This window comes from Amphiprion ocellaris, chromosome 18 (assembly GCF_022539595.1).
Source record: "Amphiprion ocellaris isolate individual 3 ecotype Okinawa chromosome 18, ASM2253959v1, whole genome shotgun sequence".
NCBI lineage: Eukaryota > Metazoa > Chordata > Actinopteri > Pomacentridae > Amphiprion > Amphiprion ocellaris.
This window is the reverse complement of record NC_072783.1, coordinates 10,609,221-10,632,314: the sequence shown is the minus strand read 5'-3', so window position 1 is coordinate 10,632,314 and position 23,094 is coordinate 10,609,221. Positions and strand designations below refer to the sequence as shown.

Genomic DNA, 23,094 nt, shown 5'->3' with positions numbered 1-23,094 from the left:
CACTGAAAAGAGAATTGTTTGATTTCCTAATTCAGCAAGAGCAGTCATCAAAAATATAAAACTTCATAGAAAGAACATGAAGACTGCGTATTTTCTCAAACAAAACATGGGTCATACATGTCTTTACTCCCTCTGTCCTCTCTTCTTTTGTCTCTGTGTGTGTTTCAGGTTGCTCTCAGTGCCACAGATATGGCTCTTGCCCTTAACAGGTACTTGTGTACAGCAGTGTTGCCTTTACTGACTAAATGTGCTCCACTGTTTGCGGGGACGGAGCCGTTCGCCTCACTGATCGACTCACTCCTTCATACGGTTTACCGCCTGTCCAAAGGCTGCTGCCTCACCAAGGCCCAGAGGGATGCCATAGAAGAGTGTCTGCTAGCTGTTTGTGGGTGAGACTGGACTACTACTATTAAGACCTCTATATATGAAAGCCATCAGAGTTGTCAGGAAGCAATGTGAGGTACTGACAAGACCAGGCATGAGGTACTGAGATGAATCTAAACTGGCCTAACAGAAATCAAATATGGCAGAAATAATGAAGATCCTAACTGAATTATTTTGGTTTTGACTCCTCCAGTACCCTCATTGCAGACAGACCTTATTTATGTGTCAGTTTGAAGCTCACTTACTAGAATATCCTTGAGCTTTAATACATTGCAACTTCTGAATGTATTCATATTTTAAGTGTCCATCACTCTTACAATCTTTGGATTGAACTTGGCTGTTGCCATTAGTGAATTTACGTATCGTCACTTTTTGGAGTATGTATTTTTAAAAATAGTTTCTCCTTGTGTCTTCTGCTGTCCTTTCCCTGTTTTTGTTTTATTTTGTCTTGAAATCAGATTGAGCCTCTCTTCGTAGTTTATTCTAGTGAAGTCATTGTTATCACGCTCACACTGGAAAATGTATTCTGTTTCTGCAAATAACCCACTGATGTCATCTCAATAATGCACAGTAAGCTAAGGCCTTCGATGATGCAGCATCTGTTGAGGAGGCTGGTGTTTGACGTTCCTCTGCTTAATGAACACACCAAGATGCCTCTAAAGGTGAGAAACACATCAGTTCTTTAGTGTACAGAGTCAGTTCATAAGTGCTTTTCAGTCATGTGCTGGAACTACCATCTGCAGTGCTATCAAGTGTATTCTTTCTCTAATATGAAATTGTAATAGTGTGTTATTATAATATAAATAAGTATATATATTAAAATGTGCTCTACAGTGGTCCCTTGTCTATCGCAGGGGTTACGTTCCAGACCCCCCCACGATAGACAAAAATCCGCAAAGTAGCGACTATATTTTATTATTTATATATATTTTAAGGCTTTATAAACCCTCTCCACACACTACACATCACCGCAGAGCAACACTGCGCAGTGATCAGACGTCTATGTGAAATGGACAAGGCCAGATGCTGAATGCTGCTACACAGGAGACAGAGGACACTGATGCTATGGTCGCTGGGCCAATCAGAGCCCAGCACTGTACACTATGCATTTTATGCATTTCCATTAAGTATCCTTTTTATATGTTTTATTTATTACTTTTTAAATATATATTTATATTGTTTTGATTTTTTAGGCTAGAAAATGCTTATTTTACCACAAAATAATTAAAATAATGTAGCGATCGCAGAGCTGTTCACTGTGACTGAACTGTTGCGCTGCAATGCACCGTGGGAGTTCGGGGTGTGGGGGGTTGAAATATCATTGTGGTTTCTATTAGTGTTACAGTGTTATTAGTGTTTGTGTGAAGTGTAGTGTTTGATGACTTCCTGCCACATTTTATATAGTGTCGCTGTCCGTTTGTGTCAGAATAAAAGCATCTGCCAGTTGCAGAGTGCATAAAAAGCACATATCCTTGTTTCCAGCGCTATTATTCAACGCAGCTCGCCACAATAATAAATATGGAAAAATGCCTATTAACTGCAAAATCCCGCGATATAGCGAAAAATCCGTGATACCAAATGCAATTTAAAAGTCCGCAATAATGAGACCGCGAAAAGGGAACCGCGATTTGGTGAAGGACCACTGAATTTAAAGTCACCTTCTATATTTATAAAATAGATTTATTCTAATTCTGTTACCATGAGTGCAAAGCAACACGATCCCTTTTAGGCAAATGTGTTGATACTACGTGTCATTAACATTTTATTATTATGGGCTGCACAGTGGCTTGGTGATTAGCACCGTAGCCTTGCAGCTAGATGATCTCCTGAGGTTGATTGGTGATTCTAAATTATCCGTAGGTGTGAGTGTGATTCTTTGTGTCTGAGTGTAGCCCTGTGATAGACTGCTGACCTGTCCAGGGTGTCCCCTGTCTTCTCCCTAAGTCAGCTGGGATAGACTCCAGCCCCCCATAACCTTAATGAGGATTAACCGGTGTATAGATAATGGATGGATGGATTTTATTATTGTACCTGGCGTTGTGAATTTGTGCAACTGACTTGTATGAAGATGATACTTACTGTTGATTAATGTGCTCTTCACTTTCCCCAGCTGTTGACCAATCACTATGAGCGTTGTTGGAAGTACTACTGCCTGGCTGGAGGTTGGGGCAGTTTTGGAGCAGCATCAGACGAAGAACTTCACCTCTCCAGGAAACTGTTCTGGGGAATATTTGATGCTCTGTCCCACAAGGTGAGGCCTTATAAACCCTTATCAACATCAGTATGCTAGAGGTTAACATATCCTGACTATTATTCGTCAGTATGGGATGAGCTCAGAGCACTAAATTTTCTGCATTTCCTATACAGCTATTATTGGCATATTTCTTTGTTAGACTCTGTCTGGAAAATACTCACATATTTGCAACCCCACACGCCCACTGTTAGCTATTTACGCGTTGTGGAAAAATACCAGATAGATGGAATTATTAATTCTTTTTTTCTCTTTAACATTAGGCAATAATTCTGAAAACAATAGGAAAGTTAAAAAAAAAAAGAAGAGAAAAATTAGATCTTGCAGAAAGGAGAAAAAAGCTGTGGGTTAGACTTCTGTGTTACGAAGTTCAGTGACCCTAGCCAAGATTCAATGACTGCACAAAAATCTAAGTCTGGAGACCAAGTCCTTAGCTTTGGACATTAGTAGTTTTATACTAGCATCTGCAATACACACAGTTTTGCAGCTGTAAACATGGGCAGAACCAGATAAAATGCAATGTGTAGTTGGAGCAGAACAGTGTTTTTTAATGATGTATAGAGCAGCATTCTCACGCACCATGAATATGTGTTCACGCTGTAGCGGTATGACCAGGAGCTGTTTAAACTGGCGCTACCATGTCTCAGTGCTGTGGCTGGAGCTCTTCCTCCAGACTACATGGAGTCCAACTACATGGCCATGATGGAGAAACAGTCATCTATGGACTCTGAGGGAAACTTCACTCCACAGCCTGCAGACACCACTAGGTATGCAACATATTTAGATTCACTGTGTTACACACACACACAGCACTCTGTTGTTTTTTCCAAGTTACTTTTGGTTCAGATCCAAATTTAGAATTTTATGAAGAATTCCTGAAAGTTTAAAAGACAGACCATTTAACAAAAATGATTAAATCATTTTGTAGCACTGTTTGTACCCCTGTTTAAGTCTAGTCTCTGCAGATTTATATTATGTAACATTTGCTGGTGGCTTGGCTTTGTCTGCATTTCAGACCAGCCTAGATGCCAGTTGAGCCCATTTATCTGAATGTGTTTTTTTCTTTCTTCGACAGTGTGACTGTCCCAGAGAAACTGGACTATTTCATCACCAGATATGCAGAGCACATTCATGAGAAGTGGTGTATTGAAAAGGTAAGAAGGGAGAAGGTCTCATAATATTTTAGTGTTTGCTAAATGTTATAATTATTTCTTTGCTTGTCACCAAAACAACAAATGTAAAATTTCTACTTGAACAAACACTGACTGTCCAAAAAAAAAGGCGCCCCCTGGATTTAACTAAGCAAATAGGTAAGAGCCTTCCATTGGATAATTACTGCAGTGATGAATATGTTTCAGCTGCAACAACTTATTTAACCCTAGCTGATGCAGTGAGGAGCTTCTCATTTCTTAAACAACCACGTTGGAAGACACATCCTGTGGAAATAATGTTATTCTGTCTCAGATAGGTCAAATTATTGGCGTGCTTCTAGCAAAGACAACAACTAAGGAGATTTCTGAAACTACTAAAATCAAGTGAAGAACTGTCCAACACATTATTAAAACCTGAAGGATAGTGGAGAACTATTATCTTCAAGGAGAAAATGTGGTTGGAACAAACTCTTGGATGATCGTGATCGGAGATGGCTTAAACATTTGGTGAAATCATACAAGAAATCAACAGTAGAACTCACAGCTATGTTTAATAGTGAAAGTAAGAACATTTCCACACACACAGTGTGAAGGGAACTCAAAGGATTGGGATAAGAAAACCACTGATCAGTGAGGCTAATCAGAAAAAAAGGCTTCAGTTTGCTAGGTAGCATAAAGATTGGACTCTGGAGCAACAGAAGAAGGTCATGTGGTCTGATGAGTCCAGATTTACCCTGTTCCAGAGTGATGGGGGCATCAGGGTAAGAAGAGAGGCAGATGAAGTGATGCTCTCATCATGGCTAGTGCCTACCAGCCTGTGGGGGTTAGGGTTATGGTCTGGGGTTGGTCAGGTTCAGCAACGTTCCAAGATGACGATGCCAGGATTCATGGGGCTCACAATGTGAATGAGTGGTTCAAGGAGCATAAGGCATCATTTTCACATATGGATTGGCCTTCACAGAGTCCAGACCTCAGCCCCACTGAGAATCTTTGGGATGTGCTGGAGAAGACTTTACACAGCGGTCCGGCTCTCCCATCATCAGTATAAGATCTTGGCAGAAAATGAATCCAACTCTGGACAGAAATAAATGCTGTGACTTTGCAGAAGCTTATCAAAGTGATGCCACAGTGAATGTGTGCCATACTCAAAACTAAAGGAAGTCCAACGAAATATTTGTCTTGGTAAATGCTAACATTCTAATGCTATAACACATGAAAATACAAATTTTGAACTAACCTATGTTTTCCAGTTTTCAAATGGCTGGTCATATGGAGAACAGATGTGTGAAATCAGCAAGAGCCACCCTCTACTGAAACCATACAAAGGCCTCTTTGAGAAGGTAGTCTCCACATGCAACTGTTTCAGTGTTTAGAAAGGATGTTCTACTATCTGTAGTCAACACAACACTATTCTATGGTTGCCAGCATCAACTCATAGAATCTCATTTCATTTTTTTCTTCTGTAAAAACTGTTTAGTGACAACTGCACATATGTAAGCAAATTATCTTTTGAAACCAGAGGAAGAGTTTTTATTATTATTATTATTATTATTATTATTATTATTCACTTACAATTATCACTTGTGAAGTTGGGCTGTAATGTTGCAGGATAAAGAGGCATACTGCTGGCCGGTCAGAGAGTCTCTGAAGACCATGCTGTCGTGGGGCTGGAGCATCGACAGGATCAGAGAGGGAGACCCTGCCAGCCTCCACAACAAATCCAGAAGGATATCACAGGCCAGTCAGGTACATATGGACACATGCACACCTGCAAACGTAACATTTACTTTTATGTGATTCAAAGCCAAAAGGGAAAAATGTGTGAAAAGTGACATCATAGAGCAAATTCTGTCTCCCACAGCTGTCTTTTGAAGGAGCTTCAGCTTTCAGCCCAAGACCCATTGATATGAGCAACGTCACGCTGTCCAGAGACATGCAGGTGTGTTTGTCTCTATGCAGAAGGATAACACAATATCTATGACAAAAGAAATGTAATGAATCAGTGTGAGCTGTTGTAGAAGTAGCGTATTCACAATAATGTACAATGATATTAAGAAAGGATAGATGAAGTGATCTGGAACACAGTCACACATGTTGAACATTGTTCTTGTCCAGTCTATGGCAGAGCTGCTTGCAGAGAATTATCACAATATTTGGGCCAGGAAAAAGAAAATGGAACTTGAAGCCAAAGGTGAATCTTACACATTTCTACAGCAGGTTTTCCCGTTTTTTGTTTGTTTTTGCTGTCATTACCACCATCTTTTATTGTTGCCACTGTATGATGACACAAAAGCATGAATCAGTGTTTCTTCATAAGTAGACATAACCACCTGAATTCTGGCAGTGTAAGGGTACTATTCCTCATTTGTTTTTGTTTTTTGACAAATTCATGATGAAAAAATCAAAATTATTCAAAACTGTGCATTTAAACAAAGATCAAGCACTTAATTCCTTTTATTTTCTCTGAGCTGATGGCAAAACCATCAATACATTTAATGATAAAATGACGAGTAATAAACAATAATTGTGACTGTACTGACCATTTTAAGAGAAATTGTTCTATAATTGTTAGCATGGTATCTATTTCTTTATTGTGCTTTGCTGCTATTGTCTTCAGGTGGAGGAAACCATCCCCTGCTGGTCCCTTATGACACACTGACTGCCAAAGAGAAATCCAAAGACAGAGAAAAAGCACAGGACATCCTCAAGTTTCTTCAGATTAATGGTTACACTGTGTCCAGGTAGGAAATTGGCTTTACATTTTACACACATGATTGGAGATACTGTGAAGTACATCTGAAATTTGTATGATTTTGCATAGTTGAATTATAATGTGTGTGCACAACAACATTTCTCACAGTCTAAAAGAACATGCCCAACATTTTGATGTAGTATCTGACCTAAAGTTACGTAATATCACATATGACCTGATGTGAAAGTCTGTATGGCCAGTTACATGTACTCTATTTGGTGGGTGTTGCCTGAGAGAAACAGCTCACTTTTAATGCCTGTTACATTGATAAAGGTGTATTATACCGTTTATTTATTATTTTTATATGTTATTATTTTCCATCATAGATTTATATTGGTGTCTTATAGTGAGTTGCATCATGAGAGACTGTGACAGGGTCACATTTAGCTGCTGTTAGTTGAGAAGCAGATCGCAGTCTTACCTGTTTTCAAGTTATATCTTAATTTGTTAAATTAAGATATATCACCTTTACATTTTATGATTTCACCTCTGATAGCCAGTTTTCCTCTACTTAAATTCTTTGCGCTAAGCTAATCACTACCCAGAAAAACAGACTGGGACAGTAGAGACCTTCAAAAAATCTGAATAAGATGAAAAATGGCTTTCTAAACTGTCAGATAATTCCTTTGTGCATGTTGCTTCTAGAGGTGTGAAGTCACAGGAACTGGACACTCCAGCAATAGAGAAACGATTTGCCTACACCTTCCTACAGCAGCTCATCACATATGTTGACCAGGCCCACCAACACATGATGGAGTTTGGTAAGAATCCTTTGATGTCTTAAGAGTAATAAATAGATGACAGTGCATGTCAAGTACCGTAACTGAACTGCTGTTCAGATTTCCAAAGGCTGGTGCAGAGAGACAGGTGCTTTATTACCAAAATAACAGCAGTGAGCAGGGTGGATGGCTTCAGGAAGCAAAATATGTCTGTGTAAACTGTATGAAGTTGTTTTAATTGCCTACATGTAACACACATTTTTAAAAGGCCATTTAAATTATTACATATTAACACCTAGCGTGCTGTTGGCAGCTGTGACACTTTCAGAAAAGGAGAGTTCTTCATAGAGTGACACAGCAGCACCATACTCAAAATCATTGCTGTTGTTTTCTATGCAGTGTCAGCGGTGGCAAGACATGGACACTGATGACACTGATCACATGCAGCATTATGATTAACAAGTTCTGTTGTGAGCACTTGCAAAGAACCAGAATCACATTAGGTCTGTCATTAAGGAGTGGCTGTCTTCTAACTGATAAATGAGGACAAAACTGAATGCATTGTGTTTGGAGGTACTGATACTGATGTATCAGGCTTCGGTTCAATGTCTTTGAGACCAACGGTCAAAAATCTTGGGGTGATATTTGACAGACTGGAAATTTAACAAACAAATTGACACTGTTGTCAGAGCAAGTTTCTTTCAGTTACGCCTTTTCGCCAAAATCAAGCCTTTTTTAAGCCGCGCCGACCTTGAAAAAGCCATTCATGCTTTTATCAGTTCAAGACTGGGCTACTGCAGTGCACTTTATGTTTGCATCTCCCAGTCATCTATCGGCTGCCTGCAACTCGTGCAAAATGCTGCAGCGCGTCTTTTAACAAACACCCCCAGACGTGAGCACATCACCCCAGTCCTTTACGCTCTCCACTGGCTTCCAGTCCAGTCAAGAATTCTTTCTAAACTTTCGTTTGTTTTTAAAGCTCTTAACAGTCTTGCTCCACTTTATTTATCTGAGCTTTTAACTCTGAAGGACCAAAATGTGCTCTGAGGTCATCCAATCAGCGGCTGCTTGAAGTACCCAGGTCTAAATACAAACACTGGGGTGACTGGGCGTTCTCTGTAGCTGCACCCAGGCTCTGGAACAAGCCCCCCCTCGACATGCTCACCATCACTGACCTGGCTCTTTTTAAATCAAAACTCAATACCTAACAGCATGGTGACATTTTAATACTTTTATTTCTTTGAGATGTATGTTTTAGTGCTGTTTTATTGCTGTTTATTTTATTGTTTTACTGTCTATTTTACTGCTATTTCTGTTTTAAGTTACTCTGTTGTTTTTAAGTTATTCTCTTGTTTTTCACTGTGAAGCACTTGGGTCACCCTTTGGGCTGTTGTTGGGCTATACAAGTACATTTTAATTGATTGATGGATTATACTGACTGCATATGTTACAGACATGAAAAAGGAGCAAATCTAATTGACATAATGTTCGTAAGTTACCAGTACATTGTGAAAAAGACAAGTGCACTTTGACCATGGCGCAGCAGATTAAAAACTGAAGAACATGGTGGGGGAGAGCAGTCATTGATTGATGATGCCCTGTTCTCTGAACTCTTTGCACCACAAATTGAAGTTGAAAATGTTACAGTGAATAAAATACCAAATTTGCTTTAAATTTATTCACTGGAGGCACCTCATGAATCCATGCAGACCTCACTGTCTTTTTTTTCTGTTCTGTCTTTCATTTAGATCTTGGAACAAAGCCAAAGGGAGAGAAGGTTCCTCATGAACAGCAGATTAAGTTCTTTGGAACGGTACTAATCTTTTGTTGATTTATATGTTAGTTTGGTATTCGGGTATGTTCAGTTTAAACATGTGGTAATGTTAGTCTGCATGGCCAGAGGTAGTCAGGTGAAAACCTTGTGTTTTGTGGCAGTGATTATCAAGCATCATCTCACAGAGCTGCCTAAAACTTCAGATCTGTTTGTGTCTCATTAAAATGGTGAATAATATTAATATTAAACATTTAGTTCACTCTCTGTGCATGCTATATTTAGCCGTAAAATCCAGTCAAGGTACTGCTGTTGCATAGAAGTGTGTGAGCTTAGTTAATACAAGTCTGCATGAATTTAAGCAAAAAATCCTCTTTTCTATACTGACACTGTATGTGTCTCGTTTAACCCCCAGGTCGTCTTGCCATTGGTGGATCAGTACTTTAAAAACCACAGGCTGTACTTCCTGTCCACAGCCATCCACCCAATCAGCAGTGGTGGCCATGCTTCCAACAAGGAGAAGGAGATGGTGACCAGGTGAGTGGCAAACAACAGTCAAAGAATCAGTGAGACTATTGCAGGGTATACAACTCAGTCATGTATTATTGCTTAAATATGAAATAAGACCTTAACTGTATGTTTGAGACAAGTATTCCTGTCACTGAGCCAGCTCTCTCAACTCTTCCTCATCTGATTGTCTCAAACCTTTCTTTTATCTTTTGCTTCTTTCTCTACCTCCTCTTGTCTCCTGTCTTCTTGAATATTTTCAGTCTTTTCTGCAAACTGGGAGTTCTTGTCAGACATAGGATATCCTTATTTGGTAAGGACGGTGTAACTAACTTGTTGCAAAGATGATATTGTCCAAAAAAATGCTTTTTTTTTTTTCAAAATACTTTGGTCCAAACTGCTTTCGATATGGTGACACTATTGTCATGTTTTCAGAATAGTTTCATTGATACGTTACCAAAATATCAGTTGTCATGACAACCCTAGGTGTGTGCATGCATGATATTGTGAGTGTTTGTATATTTGTTCTTTGCTCAGCAGCTGTGTGTGTTGTTTGGTGTTCAATTCCACCGTGTCCTTGTAGCAAAAAGATGTTCCACATCTGGAAACTAAAAACTAATATTGCTGGAAACAGACATATTTGGGAAAAGGAAAGATGTTTATTATTGGTCAAGCCATCAGAATGTCAAGAATATTGCTTCTCATTATCCCAGGCAGCATCAAATGGCCTGGATTTAGAAAGAGTAGCATGCTCACTTCTAAACTTTTACACTTTTGATGTAAAAGGAACATCTTTTTCATTTGAATATGCTGTGTCAGTCACTATAACACATACCTGCAGGATGTGATTTCATACAGACAACCAGTACAGATTCAAACAAGAGTGTTGTTTTCTTGTCTTAGTATGCTTTTGCGCTTAACTTTTGCAAGACAGACATGCACTCGCTGTGGATTCAGTTTGTTTTTGTGTGTGTGTACCATGTGATCTCTGCTGTGCAGGTAACAATGCCACGTCCATAGTCAACTGTCTGCAAATACTGGGACAAAGCCTAGATGCCAGGTGAGAGACCAGACGAACCCTAATCTCTGTGTGTCTGTTTCCCACTTGTCATTACAACAGGAAGTTTACATGGGATGATGTTCAGGCTAGTGGTAATTGTTCGGTTCAGATAGATGCAGCATTGTTACATTAAGTCAGTTACTCCTGGTCAGTCTGTCTTTTTTTGTCAATCAGTGCGTTAAATTGCTCAAATCATACTAAAAATCTATACATGTACATCTGACACATATAACACCACATTGGACCCAGCATTAGGGAACATATGGATGCAAGATGCTGCAGAAACTGACTAGACAAGCTGTCAAATGGTGAATTTGAGTCAACAGTCAACCTACAAGGAGCGTATCTGTTCCATCAGACGATAGCTGATAGGTAATAGATGACTGACATTGACTACCACTGTGAAAGAAGTTCCAGTGGTACTTGGCAGACAGGAGACCCAGCCAGTTCAATTTTAATAAAATTGAATATTGCTAAAAGCAGCAGAATCCTTTTGGGCCCCATGGGGACAAAAGTATCTGAAGCTGTTTATGTTGATATTTTCTTATGGCTGGTGTTGGTTTGGTTTGTCTAATGTGGCTATGTTTACATACTTCAGGTCTACATTTTGTCTTTTTAAGGTAGCTAAGATTAGAATATCAGAGAACTCTTAGCTGTGCTACTTCAACTAGCATTGTTACACATTCCAAACAAGGCCCCCATTACTAAAGCATTTTTTAGCATCATTTTCAGAAAAGTCCTGGAACTATAATGTCATGCTGATTCAGGGCTAATAAATTTACAACTGCCCATGCAAACATGCAGATGGAGACTTGACCCGACTTGGCTCTGCATTATTGCATTGTGTGAGTGTGATTAAACTGGTGATGCTGTACACAGAACTGAGTTATACAAAACATGATGGGACAGCATTAGCCAATTCACAACAGTTTCCACAGCTAAACTGTCTCTTCCTTCATTCTGGATAACATGACTATTAAATGGCATAATTCAAATCATTATATAAATATGGGTATAAAATTCAATGCAACTCATATTCACACAAGAGCTGATATTTCAAACAAACTTTAATGTCAGCAAACTCCCTTTTATTACCTTCAGAACTTAGAGTTGAAACCTATAAGAGAAGTCCAGTTGCTTTTTACTGAAGCTCCTAAAATGGCCAACATTTAGATTAAAGTTGCAGGAAAAACATAAACCACAGATAAGCATCTTATTTAGGGATGTCCGATAATATCGGCCCACAGATAATTTGGGCCCGATATTGGTATTAAAAAAAAAAAAAAAAAAAAAAAAAACATCGGTCGGTATCGTCGTTTTTTTTTTGCCTATCATGAAAACCGATAAAATAATACCTGAATTTTGCCAGCATTTACCAGACTCATAGAGGGAAGGAGAGTGTGAACTGTTGTTTGAGACAATTAAAAAAATAAAAATGGCATAAATATGGCATTTTTTTCAATAACTTAAGTTGAAGTAGTTTTCTTATTTTGCACAGACAGTGTTTACGTTTGGAAAGCCTTGTTACATTTGAGAATGCATCCAGTGGGGCATCACAATAAAATTAGGCATGATGTGTTAATTCCACGACAGTAGATGTGTGATGTTACTTAAAGTTAGTTACATAGCCCACATATATCAGTTGATATCGGAATGGGAAATTGAGAGTTGGACAGTATCAGCATATCGGTTATTGGCAAAAAAGCCAATATCAGACATCTCTAATCTTATTCTGATATTTCACAGTAATTGAACAGTTTCAGTGTTGTCTTTTCTTTTGCTGTATTTTTCAAAACTGTGTCATTTGTTCCGTTGCAATTTTAAGCCACAGTTATTAAACTGGTAGAATGTGATGGGAATTTTCTTGTTGTGCAGTTGATTGAAACATCTGTCTCTTGTCAAGACAATAATGTAAAACCTAACTTAATCAGGACAGTGATGAAGACTGGCCTGGAGTCAGTGAAGGCAGCTTTACGGTCGTACTTCGACAGCGCAGCCGAGGATTTGGAGAAGACTCAAGGGAACCTGAAGCTCGGTCAGTTCACTCACAGCAGGGAGCAGCCAAGAGGTGTCACTCAAATCATCAACTACACCACATTCGCCCTGCTGCCTGTCCTTTCATCCCTGTTTGAACACATTGGACAGAACCTGTTTGGAGAAGACCTGATATGTGAGTACTGACAATGAGCTTCAGCATTAATGTTTTAGTTGGAGGATGATGTCAGATTTCCAACATGTTGGTCTCTCTTCCTTCAGTGGATGATGTCCAGGTCTCCTGCTACAGAATCCTCAACAGCCTCTACTTCCTGGGAACCAACAAAAGCATCTATGTAGAGAGGTAAATTATATGGGATAGTACAGCAGGCTTTAAAGGCCTCCAGTGCAGTTTTGATGTAAAAGATTTACTTTTGTCTCTCAAGTCCAGAAGCCAGCATGACAAACCTATTAACACTAAGGTTGACTGCAGAAACAACAGTGCTTGGTGCCTCTGACAACACATGACACCATGTAAAGATGACAGTTGTAAATTGTCTGTCTGATCCAGCCCTAAAACAAGGGAAAAAAGGAAATCTAAAGAGAAAACAATATTACAAAATGTGTTATTATTGCGCAGTGTTATTAAATCAACATATCTGCGTTCAGCGTTCATACTGTTGACTACTTAAAAAAAAAAAAAATCTGTGGTTAACTGTTTAAGAAACAAAGAAACTTATTTTTGATAATTATAATAAACATTGCCGCTCCTGTTTTCATGTTCCTTTCCTTTTCTCTTTTCTTTCCTTTTCCTTTCCTTTCCTTTCCAGACAGCGTCCAGCATTAGGAAAGTGTTTAGCTGCCTTCTCAGCAGCTTTTCCTGTTGCCTTCCTCGAGCCTCATAACAACAAGTTTAACAGCTTCTCCATCTATAACAGCAAAGGAAGTAAAGACAGAGCAGGTACATAGTTTGCATATTACAAGTCGATACAACTACATTTCTATGCAGCTCTGAGATTCCAGTTTGTAACGGAGTCAGACAGATAATTCTACGTAGCTACATTGCTAACTCCATACTTGAACAGCGGGATATGAACTCAGCAGCATCAAAATATATCAAATACATGCAAATTGTATTTTTTTAAATGTTCATATTTCATTCATTCTGTTGTAACACATTAAAATTCTAGCCACAGTGGAATGTATGACTGTACAGTGCAGGTTTCAGCTTTAAAAAACTTTTCAGTCATTATCTGCAGGATTTACTCTTTTCTTAATTTTTCCCCAAAATACTTGTACTTGGAAACACACATCCCTGCCTTTAGGGAGAAATGATGACAAATGTGGCTCTTATTGTAAAAAAATGGAAAAGTGAGTAATCCCTTGTGACTAGTGACTAAATATAGTTTAATAGATAAATGGCTGTAATTTCAATAATTTGTGCTTTGATTCAGTGTAGATCTATGTTTAGCATGGCATGCTTTTTAAAAAACAAATTAAAGTTTGATAAATACGTCAAATCTAAAATAGATTTTGTCATGTGCTGCCATGTGTCTTCACAGTTTCCACAGAAAATGATGTATTTTCACCTCTAACAGAAACCAGTCTGTGTTTTTCCTGAACATCCTACATATATTCATTAACCATTAATGGATTATGTACACTTCTCTTTCAACATCTCAGCTCTAGGTCTTCCAGGGCAGGTTGAGGAAGTTTGCCCTCTGATCCCAAACTTAGAGAAATCTTTGGAAGAGATCATGGAACTGGCAGAGTCTGGCATGAGATATACTCAGATGCCCCATGTCATGGAGGTAACTCACTAGCAAACTCATAATGTAAACATGTCAGTTAGGTTTAGCTTCCTTAGAGTGCCTCTTCTCACCCCAGACTCATTCATGGTAGAAACACTTTGGTTTTTGTCATATAATCAGAGCTTTTAACTTGGAGGTGGTCCTTCAGCGCTGCAGTGTTGTCCACCTCCACTATGAAGTACTAAAATGGATTAAACAGAGATGACTGGTTTCCTCTTTGGATTAATGAAACTCATCTTCAGTCTATTTCATCAGACTGTTTTGCTCAGTATATTTACAACTATTAAAGTTGAGAATAATAGTGAGAACAGAATGACATCATACATACCCAGTACAGTGGTCCCTCGTCTATTGCGGGGGTTACGAATTTAGTCTGTCTTCACTAATTATAAAACCTCTGGGAGTTTTAGTTTTGGCGCTATTAAACACTTAAAGTGGTTACCCAGTTAATATGGGGTTGGTTTAGGTGGAAACTTCCCAGGTCTGAAAGCATAAGACACTCAAGAGTCACTTAAAATAAACTTGGTTTTGGGTCCCAATAGCAAATAGTTAAACTGAACAGAATCTGAGGTGATGGACTGACACTGCTATCTGAAATGACATGAACTGATCCACTGCTTAACTGAAATTAGACATGTCAAGATTCTTTGTTAAATAAACCCAGTTAGGGTTGATACAAAGTGTGTTTCTGTGTGATTTGTTGTCAGACTATTAATGGGAAGCCTTCAGCATGATTTTTTTTGCCATTGTAGGTTGTGCTGCCAATGTTGTGCAGCTACATGTCTCACTGGTGGGAACATGGACCAGAGAGTCACCCAGACAAAGCTGACGACTGCTGCACCTCTGTGACCTCTGAACACATGAACACTCTGCTTGGAAACATTCTCAAGATCATCTACAACAATCTGGGAATAGATGAGGGAGCCTGGATGAAGAGACTGGCTGGTAAACATGTCCGCATGCTGTGTGTCATAGAGAAGCTAGCTCTGTTCCTGTGTAAAATCACTGGTAACAAACCACTAATATTTACACTGACCAACTGAAATACATTGTTAGCATATATATGTACTGTGCAAAACTTTTTGGCAGGTTAAATGTTTAAGTTAAGTTTTTTTTATTTGATAGAACCTTTTATACAGTTGTTTTAATTTAAGGAGCTGTACGCACCAAGCAAAAATAAAACATTAAGTGCTTAAAAACAAGGCAATAAAATGCATTGATACGATAACTAGAAATAATTTGTGGAGGTAGGTCTTTACTTGGCTCTCAGCTGGCAGAGTGTTTAAGGTTTTAGGTGTGAATGCAGAGAAGGTTTTTTTTAATATTTTAAAACCGCTGCTTATATGATACTGTGAGAGCCTGGTGGTAAAGTTCTGAATGAGTTGGGATTGCTGTAGAGGACTAGAGATGAAGGCATGAATACGTCTTCTACATCGTTTTTTTTTTTTTTTTTTTTTAAATGCTGGGCTTTCACAATGTTGCTGACGTGGAAAAGGCTTGATGTTCATCCAACAGTACCATTAAGGAGAGGTTTAATCAGTCCAAATCCATTTGGCAGCAGCCCAATGAGCCTGAACATCCAGCCAGAGTTATAAAGAACCTCCTTTAGCAACAAGAAGTCCTGCACCAGATGGTCTGGCCCTACCAAGTCCTGATCACCCCACATTGTGGAGTCAATTTTTAGATTCCATGAGGAGACAGAATGACTGAGACAGACAGAATCTACAGAGGAACTGTGGGTGTGTCAGGCTCTCCAAGATTTTATTCTTGCTGCTCTTGGTATCAAGTTAATTTCTGAATAACAAGTGGCAGCTTTATTATTGAAATAGTCCTTTTTTCCTTACTGTGCCTCCATTTTTTCACAGCCCTATAAATGTATCGTCACCGGTCTCCATGTGGAATGCAAATGTGCATACATACATGCATGCACATTGTGAAATGTCATTTTATACATTTTGTGCTTGATCTAACACTGTCTCTGTCCTTTTCCCCAAGTCTTCTCTCAGCCAATTATCAGCAAAGCCAAAGCCCAGCTGTTAAAGACACACTTTCTGCCTCTGATGGAGAAACTCAAAAAAGTATGTCTCATATTTTTTGCAATGTGATCTTGATTTCTGTGTTGTAACAGCTATAATTGATTTGACACTTTAGAGCCTGCTATGCTATTTTTACTTATATTTTCTGCTAAATTCTATGCATACTAGCTTTAGATGTTTTTTCCAACCTGTATAGGTTTAATGTTTTTAAATGAGACTGGTTTTTATCAAATGCATGATTTGACCTCCATCTACCAACAACTAACAGTAAACATTTATAATAGAATGTAATGAAGTGTGCAGGTATATCCCATTATAAAAATGGTATTACTACTATTAATAATCGAGCACTTAGCATACAGTGTTGTACAGAATATGTATTACTGTGTTTTGTAGAAAGCAGCCATTGTATTGATGGATGAAGAACAGAGCAAGGCAGAGGGGAGGGGTGAGATGTCAGAGACAGAGCTTCTCATCATGGACCAGTTCACCATACTGGTCAGAGACCTGTATGCCTTCTACCCTCTCCTCATACGATTTGTTGACTACAACAGGTACAATGCTTTGACTGTACAGTGTCAAACTTTGGTGCTTATAGTCACACGAAATATGACTCACACAACAATGAGTGTTAGTATTACTAATTAATTCTATAAATTAATTACTGATCTATAAGGTTGTCCTGCAAGTACTCTGTGTTACTAAAAGCTGCATCTTTGGAGAAAGGATGATGGAGCTGAGCATGCTGCTTGAATACCCTGATATATTGACAGGGCCCGATGGCTGAAAGAGTCCAACGCAGAGGCGGAGGAGCTTTTCCGGATGGTGGCTGAGGTTTTCATCTTCTGGGCCAAGTCTCATGTAAGATAATGACTGAGGAGAATGCAAAGTAACCCAAAACTACCTTACCTTGAGAAAATATCTCAGGGTAAGGTACACCAGGGAGCAGCAGACCAGAGGCTCCATAATGTAAATAACTGTTGTACAGTATGGTAAAATGTGGTCTAGGTAAGGCGAGTCAAAGAGACAAACAATACAGTAAACTAGTAAGACTTTGAAATGAGTGAGTGACATATGCTGTCTTTTGTATGCAGAACTTCAAGAGAGAGGAACAGAATTTTGTGGTCCAGAATGAAATCAACAACATGTCCTTCCTCATCACTGACACTAAGTGTAAGATGTCAAAGGTATGGGCCTATGTATAGACACACCTTAAGAGAAGGAAGTACATCCAAATGACTGTTTGGAGCAAAATGTGGCAAAAATATTATCGTGGAAAAAATTGCAGCTATGTTACAAATATAAATATACATCATTTTCCATATGATGTTTGGTTTTGTCTTAGGGAATAGTTTCAGACCAGGAGAGGAAGAAGATGAAGAGGAAGGGCGATCGATACTCGATGCAGACTAGTCTCATTGTTGCTACTCTGAAACGTCTGCTGCCTGTAGGACTCAACATCTGTGCTCCAGGAGAACAGGAGCTCATCACACTGGCTAAGAACCGCTTCACTCAGGTAGAAGTGACCTATTATCATCCAGGCTGTTTCATAAGTTTACTCCCCAAACTGACAAACATCTGCTTTTCACGGTGGTACGAGCAAATGGCTTTTTAAATGTATTGGTACATACAGTGCTAAAAGATCAAAAATGTAACTGGGAGAGAGACCATGAATGATCTTCAAACATACTGGGAGCCAGTATCAAGAGGCTAAAACAGGAGTGATGTGCTCATCTTCTTGGTGTTGGTTAAAAGCTAAATTCTGTAGTCAGTCTATGGCAGGGGTGTAGAACTCGTTATAGTTCAGGGGCCACATTCAGCCCAATTTGATCTCCAGTGGGCTGGACCAGTAAAATCACAGCATAATAACCTATAAATAGCCACAACTCCAAATTTTTCCTTTGTTTTAGGGCAAAAAGGTACATTCTGAAAATGTTCACATTTAGAATTTTTTTTTTTACAAAACATTATGAACAACCTGAAATTTCTGAAGAAAATAAATTCAATTTCAAGTCAGAATGACAAAAGTCAGACGAAAAAGACAAACCAACAAAAATAAGATAAAATATTACAAAAATGAGATGCAAAATGACAAAAACAAGAAACAAAACAACAAAGAAAGACAAAAATTTGACAAAAGACACGAAACAAAACAAAAAGCAGACAAAAAATTTAACAAAAAAGTTACTAAGGGACAAAAAATGGAGAAACGACAAAAATGAAACAAAAAAATTACACAAATGAGACCAAAAATGACAAAAGTGAGAAACAAAACACCAGAAAAATGGATGAAGAACACATGCGAGAGGAAAAAACACGACACAAACGATACACAAAACAGCGAATAAAGCAAAACACAAAATGAAAAAAATAAGACAAAAAACAAACACAAAATGACAAAAACATGAGAAATGACAAAAGTCAGACAAAAAACAACAAAAGAACAATGAACAATCTCGTATTTTATTTTATGATCGCAACAACTTGTCATGGTCTAGAAAGTGTTTTAAATTTACAGTTTTACAAATTTACAATCTGCAGCGAATGTCTTCTCTGGAATATTTGCACTTTGTAAAGTCGTCCCACGGGCCGGATTGGACCCTCTAGAGGGCCGGTTTTGGCCCACGGGCCGCACGTTTGACATCCCTGGTCTATGGGGTTGTTCCATCTTAAATCATCAGGAGAATTCTGCTCAACCATCTCTGATTGGCTTGAAACTTTTTCATCACGAGCTACAGATGTTTAAAATGGTATCTGTAATATTTAGGTTGACATATCAAATACTTTCTAAAACATTATAAAATAAAGGTTGCCCGTCTTCCACCTTTCAACATGTTATTTCACACATTTAAATCTGAAGCCATGTTTGAAGGACAGTATCTCAGGAATTAATAAAGATAAAAGCCAGAAATATTCCTGTTGTTCCCCATGATGTTATTCATTCAAAATCTGCAATATTGGGCAAGTAAATCGAATAGTCTTTAAAAAATAAAAAAGAGGTATCTTTGATGATACCAGTGATATTTTCTGAACCACATTTAGCTGCATGTCACAGAAATACCAAACAAAGCATCTTGAGTACTTTCTCACAAAAAAGAAGTTGTTCTTGCTAAACTTTGACAACTGATCAAGCAGGTATGACAGCTTGTACCAGAAAAAAAATACTGCTACACAGCCTAATCCAAGCACAGCACAGTCCTAGACTTTCAAAATGGTTCCCCAAGATATAACCAAGAAAACGTTGTATTCACGCAGGCCTGTGTGGAGCAGCTGTGACGCTGTTTTTAATGAGCGATTTGCAGTACCACAGACTACATTTTTGTACCCTGTGGGCTGGGTGTCTGCCCTCTGTTAAAAATGATGCAAGCTCCCAGAAAAGATCCAGATTATCAGTGAGATCTTCAACACCTGTTCATTGTTGGATGTGCCTCTTTTCCACAACAGAAAGATACAGAGGATGAAGTTCGAGAGATCATCAGGAACAATCTGCATTTACAAGGAAAGGTAAAAATGCTGTTCAAATTCAGACAACTTTATTGAGCCTAAGAATAGTAATTCATTTGCAGCTTAACGAGCCCATACACGAGCTTGTGACTGTAACAATGACATCAAAGCACTCTAAGTGTATTTGAGGAAAACTTAAGATGTCAGTTTTTATGTTTACACCTCAGAAAATCCATTTTAACACTTGTTTGTTCATATTCTTACCTCATTTTGCCTCTGTGCAACAGCTGTTGTGGATTGTCAGTTGCATGTTCGTCCTATTCTGTGTGAACACAATATCTCTTGAATGCCTTGAGAGGATTTCTGTTGCTCAAATGTTCACTCAAAGGTAAACTGATTGAATTTTGGTGGTTAAAGGTCAGATTCACTGTGACCTCACAAAACATGCTTTTAACAGTAACTCAAGAATTAATAAGCTAGCTATGGAATAAACTCATAAATTGTAAATAATTATAAAGTGATGGCATTTTCAATCCAAAAGGATATCTACAGGTCAACTTCACCTTGACGTCATTGTTCTGAAAAAGCACTTTTCTGGCCATTATTCAGTGGCATAACTCAAGAACAGAACGTGATATTGTAACCATACGGTAAACACATTAGATTAGATACTGAACTAGTGACTCAAATTTTGGGTGTCCACCTATTTAATGTCTTTAGAGTCTTCATTACATATATAAGATGAGTCTGGACAGATGTGGATGTAAACTTTACTTAATCTTATTTATTTATATTGGACTGAAGTATTCAGAAGTGTTCAGTCTCAACACATAGAAATCCAGTTTGTCTGTGCATCTTGTACAGCTGGAGGACCCAGCTATTCGTTGGCAGATGGCTCTGTACAGAGACCTCCCTAACCACTATGAGGATACCTCAGACCCAGAGAAGACCGTGGAAAGAGTCCTGGACATCGCTCATGTCCTCTTCCACCTGGACCAGGTTTGTATAATGATATTTGAGTGGATCTGTTTTTGTCTGCTACTTCTAGAGAAGTACAGCTTTCTGAATAGAAGCAGCCCTGCAGTTCCCCTCTTACAAGAGCTGATGTGATTGGTCACTACTGAACCCACCCCAACTCAAAAAGAAAAATCTGCCACACTAGGTGTCCTAGAGATGTGGAAGTGTGGCCTTTAGATTGTGAGAGGATGTGCCACATCATGTAAATGTCTTCTGGACTGAGTGGTTCAGTTTGTGTCTTTAGGTGGAGCATCCTCAGCGCAGTAAGAAGGCCGTGTGGCATAAACTGCTGTCTAAACAGAGGAAGAGAGCTGTGGTCGCTTGCTTCAGGATGGCACCTCTCTATAACCTGCCCAGGTAAGTTCTGCATGAACATGTGGACACATCAGTGGGATCATATTTTGTTGTAAGCCTGGAAATAACGCCAAACTTTGAGGAAATTCTGACATGCAAAATGAAGAAATGTAATTTAAGATTTAACATCTTTCGAAATCAGCAATCAAACAAAAGCAAATTGGTCACATTGACAAACACTCGTGCTTGATCTACTTGATCTACTAATCATGAGGTTTCAACTACACTGCTCAGAAACATTAAGGGAACACTTTTTATTCTAAGTATTGCATCAAGACAGAAAAAACTTCTGATACTGATCTGGTCAAGTAACAAAGGTGGTTGTTAATCAGTTTCAGCTACTTTGGTGTTAATGAAATTAACAACAGTTGCACTAGAGGGGTAACAATGAGACAACCCCAAAAACAGGAATGGTTTTACAGGTGAAAGCCACCTACATTTTTTCCTCTCCTCATGTTTTCTGACTTTTTCACTAGTTTTGCATTTGGCTAGGGTCAGTGTCACTACTGGTAGCATGAGGCGATGCCTGGACCCTACAGAGGTTGCACAGTCAGTCCAACTCCTCCAGGATGGCACATCAATAACTGCCATTGCCAGAAGGTTGCCTGTGTCTCCCAGTACTGTCTCAAGAGCATGGAGGAGGTTCCAGGAGACAGACTATTACTCTAGGAGAGCTGGACAGAGCCGTAGAAAGTCTTCAACCCATCAGCAGAACAGGTATCTGCTCCGCTGTGCAAGAAGGAACAGGATGAGCACTGCCAGATCCCTACAAAAGGACCTCCAGCAGGCCACTGGTGTGAATGTCTCTGACCAGACAATCAGAAACAGATTTCATGAGGAAGGTCTGAGGGCCCGACGTCCTCTAGTGGGCCCTGTGTTCACTGCCCGACACTGTGGAGCTCAGCTGGCATTTGCCATAGAACACAGGAACTGGCAGGTCCATCACTGGTGCTCTGTGCTTTTCACAGATGAGAGCAGCTTCACCCTGAGTAGATGTGACAGACATGAAAGGGTCTTGAGAAGCTGTGGAGAACGTTCTGCTGCCTGTAGTACTGTTCAACATGACCGGTTTGGTGGTGGGTCAGTGATGGTCTGGGGAGGCATGTCCATGGAGGAACGCACAGACCTCTACAGGCTGGACAACGGCACTCTGACTGCTGTTAAGTATCGTGATGAAATCCTTGGACCCATTGTCAGACCCTACGCTGGTGCCATTAATCCTGGGTTCCTCCTGGTGCCCGACAATGCCTGTCCTCATGTGGCAAGAGTATGCAGGCAGTTCCTGGAGGATGAAGGAAGTGATACCATTGACTGACCTCCACACTCACTTGACCTAAATCCAATAGAACACCTTTGAGACATTATGTCTTGGTCCATCAGATACCACCAGGTTGCTCCTCAGACTGTCCAGGAGCTCAGTGATGCCCTGGTCCAGATCTGGGAGGAGATACCTCAGGACACCATCCGTCATCTCATTAATAGCCCCGGTGTTGTCAGACTGCATACAGGCACGAGGAGGCCATACAAACTACTGAGCACCATTGTGAGTTGCTGTCATGGAATGTCAGTAAGATGGACCAGCCTGCCACATCATTTTTTTCACTTTGAATTTTGGGGTGTCTTGAATTCAGCCCTCTGTAGGTTCATCATTATCATTTCCATCAAACGATGAGGCATCTTTTCGTTGTTAACACATTATCCAGTCCATATCAATGTAGATATTCAGCTTTGTTTTTTCCCATTAAAATATGATGTTTTCAAAGTGTTCCTTTAATTTTTTGGAGCAGTGTATATCAACTTGCAGTCAAAGTTCAATTGTTAGAAATAAGGATGTGCCTCAGGTTTCAAGCAAAACATTGTTTT

General features: G+C 39.2%; 1 protein-coding gene across 5 annotated transcripts in view; it reads left to right on the top strand.

Moving 5' to 3' along the window:
- ryr2a (ryanodine receptor 2a (cardiac)) overlaps positions 1–23,094 on the top strand; it is a 200,443-nt gene that overhangs the window by 132,038 nt on the left and 45,311 nt on the right. For all 5 annotated transcript variants that reach the window (XM_023264877.3, XM_035945815.2, XM_055004359.1 and 2 more), the window contains 28 exons: positions 169–389; positions 956–1,046; positions 2,495–2,635; positions 3,239–3,402; positions 3,711–3,789; positions 5,037–5,126; positions 5,395–5,532; positions 5,648–5,725; positions 5,902–5,977; positions 6,404–6,527; positions 7,184–7,299; positions 9,006–9,070; positions 9,444–9,565; positions 9,799–9,848; positions 10,535–10,595; positions 12,527–12,765; positions 12,852–12,933; positions 13,400–13,530; positions 14,253–14,380; positions 15,133–15,325; positions 16,376–16,458; positions 16,813–16,970; positions 17,190–17,277; positions 17,511–17,603; positions 17,762–17,932; positions 19,861–19,920; positions 20,725–20,859; positions 21,122–21,234. In XM_023264877.3, the coding sequence (XP_023120645.2) occupies positions 169–389; positions 956–1,046; positions 2,495–2,635; positions 3,239–3,402; positions 3,711–3,789; positions 5,037–5,126; positions 5,395–5,532; positions 5,648–5,725; positions 5,902–5,977; positions 6,404–6,527; positions 7,184–7,299; positions 9,006–9,070; positions 9,444–9,565; positions 9,799–9,848; positions 10,535–10,595; positions 12,527–12,765; positions 12,852–12,933; positions 13,400–13,530; positions 14,253–14,380; positions 15,133–15,325; positions 16,376–16,458; positions 16,813–16,970; positions 17,190–17,277; positions 17,511–17,603; positions 17,762–17,932; positions 19,861–19,920; positions 20,725–20,859; positions 21,122–21,234 (3,290 nt within the window). The remainder of the gene's footprint in view (positions 1–168; positions 390–955; positions 1,047–2,494; positions 2,636–3,238; positions 3,403–3,710; positions 3,790–5,036; positions 5,127–5,394; positions 5,533–5,647; positions 5,726–5,901; positions 5,978–6,403; positions 6,528–7,183; positions 7,300–9,005; positions 9,071–9,443; positions 9,566–9,798; positions 9,849–10,534; positions 10,596–12,526; positions 12,766–12,851; positions 12,934–13,399; positions 13,531–14,252; positions 14,381–15,132; positions 15,326–16,375; positions 16,459–16,812; positions 16,971–17,189; positions 17,278–17,510; positions 17,604–17,761; positions 17,933–19,860; positions 19,921–20,724; positions 20,860–21,121; positions 21,235–23,094) is intronic.